This window comes from Calidris pugnax, unplaced genomic scaffold (genome assembly GCF_001431845.1).
Source record: "Calidris pugnax isolate Ruff unplaced genomic scaffold, ASM143184v1 scaffold269, whole genome shotgun sequence".
Classification (NCBI taxonomy): domain Eukaryota; kingdom Metazoa; phylum Chordata; class Aves; order Charadriiformes; family Scolopacidae; genus Calidris; species Calidris pugnax.
Window position 1 is genome coordinate 1,541,356 of NW_015091347.1, and position 5,199 is coordinate 1,546,554.

A 5,199-nucleotide genomic window follows, 5' to 3' on the forward strand; every position below is an offset into this window, starting at 1 on the left:
GTCACACAGGAATGGGGGGGGTCACATCCCAGCACCCACCAACTCCAGGAGAGGGGGTGAACCCCTTAGTCCTGTTTTTTTTTTGGGGGGGGTGTATCACATCCTGGCACCCCCCCACCTCCAACGTGGTGGGGAGCAAGGAGAACCCCTCAATGCTATTTTTGGGGGGGGAGAGGACACATCCCAGCCCCCCCCACCCCCTGCCTTGCTGGAGTGGGGGGGGGCGCACCCTTCAGCCCTATATTTTTTTGGGGGTGCCCCCCCCAATCCCACAGGTATGTGTACTCCTGGCACTGCTCCGATGGCCCTGGTTTCTCCTGTCCTCTCCTGGTGGACACCACCGGTGCTTATTTTCGCCGCGACGGCATCGCCGGCAACTACCTGGGTGGCATGAGCCCCCCCGAGGTGAGCCCAAAGGTCCCCCCACGGCTGGGGTGAAGAAGGAGGTTCTGGAGAACCTCGGGGTTCCACAAGGGAGGGAGGCAGAGACATCGTCCCAGCAGCCAGGGAGAAGGTTAGGGAAGCCAAGGACCTGCTGGAATGAAATCTGGCCACGAGAAAAGTTCCTGGGGGTGATTGGAGACAAAGGAAGATGTAGCTCTTCTCCAGAAGGAGACAGGAGACCTGATCACCCATGGTATGGACAAGGCTGAGGGCCTCGATGACCTTTTTGCCTCGGTCTTCACCGACAAGAGGTCTAACCACATGCCCAAGTCACAGAGGGCAAAGGCAAGGACCAGGAGAAGATCAGGTTGGAGGCCATTGGAGGAACCTGTAGGTGCATGACCTGGTAAGATCCCCATGTCCTGAGGGAATCGGAGGGTGACGTTGCCACTATCCAGCGTACCCATCCCTGGAGGGGTTCAAGGCCAGGTTGGATGAGGCTTGGAGCAACCTGGTCTGGTGGGATGTGTCCCTGCCCACGGCAAGGGAGTAGAACAGGGTGGCCTTCAAGGTCCCTTGCAACCCAAACCTTTCCATGATTCTATGATATTTAAAAGAAAAAAACCAAACGTATTTAAACCACATCTAGATGTGGTGCTGAGGGACATGGTTTGATAACTTGGCAGCGTTGGGTTAATGATTGATCTTGATGATCTTAAAGGTCGTTTCCAACCGAGACGATACTATGATTCCATACTTGAGAAGCCGTGGTAGCCTGGGGAGTTCAAGGGGAGAAAGGAAGACCCAGGGAACGACAGGCTGGTCAGTGTCACCTCTGTGCCCGGCAAGATCATGGAGCAGATCCTCCTGGAAACTCTTGCTAAGGCACATGGAAACCAAGGAGGTGATCGGTGATAGCCGACATGGCTTCACCAAGGGCAGGTCATGCCTGACAAATTTGGTGGCATTCTATGATGGGAGATCAGGGAGAGCAACAGACGTCACCTGCCTGGCCTTGTGCAAAGTGTTTGACACTGTCCCACATGACATCCTGGTCTCTAAATTGGATACTTGGATTTGAGGGATGGACCTCTTGGTGGATCAGGAACTGGCTGGCTGGCTGCACTCAAAGGGTTGGGGTCAACGGCTGGATGTCCAAGTGGAAGCCAGTGACCACTGCCGTTCCTCAGGGATCAGTACTGGGACCAGTGCTGTTCCACATCTTTGTTGGAGACATGGACGGTGGGATTGAGGGCACCCTCAGCAAGGGTTTTGACATTTATTTGACGACGACACCAAGCTGTGTGGCACGGTGACACACTGGAGGGAAGGGATGCCATCCAGAGGGACCTGGCCAGGCTGGAGATCTGGGCCTGTGCCAACCTCATGAAGTTCAACCAGGTCAAGTGCGAGGTCCTGCACCTTGGATGGGGCAATCCCAGGCACAAAGCCAGGTTGGGCGGAGAATAGCTGGAGAGGAGCCCTGAGGAGAAGGACTTGGGGGTGTTGGTGGATGAGAAGCTCCAACATGAGCTTGCAACCACCCACACCCTGGGCTGCATCCCCAGCAGCGTGGCCAGCAGGGCGAGGGGGGGGATTCTGCCCCTCTGCTCTGCTCTGGGGAGCCCCCCCCCCGAGTGCTGCCTCCAGCTCTGGGGCCACCAACAGCAGAAGGACATGGAGCTGTTGGAGCGGGGCCAGAGTAGGCCCCGGAGATGCTGGGAGGGCTGGAGCCCCTCTGCTGGGAGGACAGGCTGAGAGAGTTGGGGGGTTCAGCCTGGAGAAGAGAAAGCTCCGGGGAGACCTTCGAGCCCCTTCCAGTCCCTCAAGGGGCTCCAGGAGAGATGGGGAGGGACTCTGGATCAGGGAGGGGAGCCCTAGGAGGAGGGGGAAGGGTATGACACTGAAAGAGGGGAGATGGAGATGAGATGTGGGGAAGAACTTTGCTGTGAGGGTGTTGAGAGCCTGGCCCAGGTTGCCCAGAGAAGCTGTGGCTGCCCCATCCCTGGAGGGGTTCAAGGCCAAGTTGGATGAGGCTTGGAGCAACCTGGTCTGGTGGGAGGTGTTTCCCGTCCCTGAAGGTGGGTTCAAGGCCAAGTTGGATGGGGCTTGGAGCAACCTGGTGTGGTGGGAGGTGTTTCCCATCCCTGGAGGTGGGTTCAAGGCCAAGTTGGACGGAGCTTGGAGAAACCTGGGGCTGGTGGGAGGTGTCCCTGCCAATGGAACTAGGTCATTAGATTGTCTCTTCCACCCCAAACCATCTTATGACTCTAAATCACATATTCAAGGAGAGGTTGGATGGGGCTTGGAGCAACCTGGACTGGTGGGAGGGGTTTCCATCCCTGGAGGGGTTCAAGGCCAAGTTGGAGGGAGCTTGGAGAACCCTGGGGCTGGTGGGAGGTGTCCCTGCTCAGGGCAGGGGGTTGGAACGAGATGATCTTCAAGGTCCCTTCCAACCCAACCCATTCTGTGATTATTTTCCAGGAGGAAGAGCCGGATCCAGGCGATCTCTCGGTGGATCACGATTACTTCCAGGAGCAGGTGTGGCCCAGGCTGGCCCATCGCGTCCCGGCTTTCGAATCCCTACGTCTCCGGAGCTCTTGGGCGGGCTACTACGACTACAACACCTTCGACCGTAACGGGGTGTTGGGACCTCACCCCAAATTGGAAAATCTCTTTTTGGCCGCCGGTTTCAGCGGCCACGGGCTCCAGCACGCGCCGGCTGCCGGCAGGGCCGTGGCCGAGCTGGTGGTGAAGGGCCAGTACGAGAGCTTGGACCTACGGAGATTGGGGTGGGGGAGGCTGGTGGAGGGGAAGAGGCTGGAGGAGGACGGGGTGGTGTGACCTGGGGGGGAAACTGAGGCACGGAATGGGGAAACTGAGGCGCAACACCGGGGAGGCCGGAGGTTGGCCTTGTGCCCTGCAGGAATAAAAGGACTGGATGATGAGTGTGCTGGGGGGCTAAGTGGCAGGGGGGAATCCCCGTACCCCCCCCAGTGTCCCCAATTACCCCCCGTGATCCCCCCATTACCCCTCAGGGTCCCAGTTGCCTGCCCAGTGTACCCCAGGCCTGCTGTCCCCAGTCCCAGTATTCCCCCCCGGTGTCCCCACTATCCCCCGTTCCCCCCATTATGTTCCAGTGCCCCTGGTCCCAATGTCCCCAGTGACCCCCCAGTCTCCTCCCAGTGCTCCCATTTTCCTTCCAGTTGCTCCCACTCCCAGTATCCCCAGTATCCTCCCAGTGCTCCCATTATCCCCCCACTGGTCCAGTGTCCCCATTATCCCCCAATTTTCCCCAGTATCCCCCCCAACACACACACTCTGCTCCCATTTTCCCTCCAGTTGCTCCCACTCCCAGTATCCCCAGTGTCCTCCCAATGCTCCTATTATCCTCCCACTGGTCCAGCATCCCCATTATCCCCCATTTTTCCCCAGTATCCCCCCCAACACACACACTCCACTCCCATTGTCCCCATTATACCCCAGGGTCCCCACTGCCCCCTCAGTGCCTCCCAGCCCTGCTGTCCCCATTCCCCTCATTATCCCTCCAGTGTCCGCACTCCCAGTATCCCCAGTGACCCCCCCCATTATCCTCCCAGTACTCCCATTATCCCTCCAGTGGTTCAGCATCCCCATTATCCCCCATTATTTCCAGTGCCTCCAATAGCCCCCCACCCCCAGTGTCCCCATTCTATCCCCATACCCCAGTCCCACTGTCCCCAGTTTCTCCCCAGGGTCCCTGCTACTCCCTGCTCCCCCAGCCCCACTCTCCCCAGTCCCAGTATCCCCCCAGTGTCCCCATTACCCTCCATTCCCTCTCTAGTACCCCCATTATATTCCAGTGCCCCCACTCGCAGTATCCCCAGTGACTCCCCAGTGTCCCCTTCCCAGTGCTCCCATTATCCCTCCAGTGCCCCTAGCCCCAGTATCCCCATTATCCCCACATTACCCCATGTTATCCCCCATTATCCCCATATTACCCCCCAGTATCCTCCCATTCCTCACTCTTACCACCCAGTATCCCCCATTACCCACCATTATCCTCCCAGTATCTCCCCATTACCTCCAGTATCCCCCCATATTATCCCCACATTACCCCATGTTATCCCCCATTATCCCCATATTACCCCCCAGTATCCTCCCATTCCTCACTCTTACCACCCAGTATCCCCCATTACCCACCATTATCCTCCCAGTATCTCCCCATTACCTCCAGTATCCCCCCATTAAGCCCAAATTATCCCCCATCACTGCCCCAGTATCCCCTCATTGACCCCCCATTACCCCCAGTAGCTCCATTAACCCCCATTACCCTTCATTACACCCCCAGTATCCACCCATTAACCTCCATCACCTCCTGTTATACCCCAAAATCCTTCATTACCCCCAGTATCCTCCCATTATCCCCCCATTACCCTCCAGTATCCCCATTACACCGCCATTATCCTCCCATTACCCCCCAGTATTCCCATTATCCTCCCATTACCCTCCAGTATCCCCAATACCCCACCATTATCCCCCCCATTACCCTCCGGTATCCTAATTATCCCCCCATTGTCTCACCATTATCCCCCCATTATCCCCCCAATACCCCACCATTATCCCCCCCATTACCCTCCGGTATCCTAATTATCCCCCCATTGTCTCACCATTATCCCCCCATTATCCCCCCAATACCCCACCATTATCCCCCCATTACCCTCAGTATCCCCATTATCTTCCCATTACCCCCCACTATCCCCATTATTCTTCCATTAACCTCCAGTATCCGCATTATCCCTCCATTACCCCACCATTATCCCCCCATTACTCCCA

The 5,199-nt window shown here is 57.3% G+C and overlaps 1 protein-coding gene across 1 annotated transcript; it reads left to right on the plus strand.

The window, feature by feature from the left end:
- The first annotated feature begins 11 nt into the window (after nt 1-11).
- On the plus strand, nt 12-3,276 carry FOXRED1 (FAD-dependent oxidoreductase domain containing 1). The gene is made up of 3 exons (XM_014961041.1): nt 12-20; nt 70-405; nt 2,869-3,276. The coding sequence occupies exons 1-3, from the start codon at nt 12-14 to the stop codon at nt 3,226-3,228; spliced, it is 705 nt and encodes a 234-aa protein (XP_014816527.1). The 3' UTR covers nt 3,229-3,276.
- Nucleotides 3,277-5,199: the final 1,923 nt, after the last annotated feature.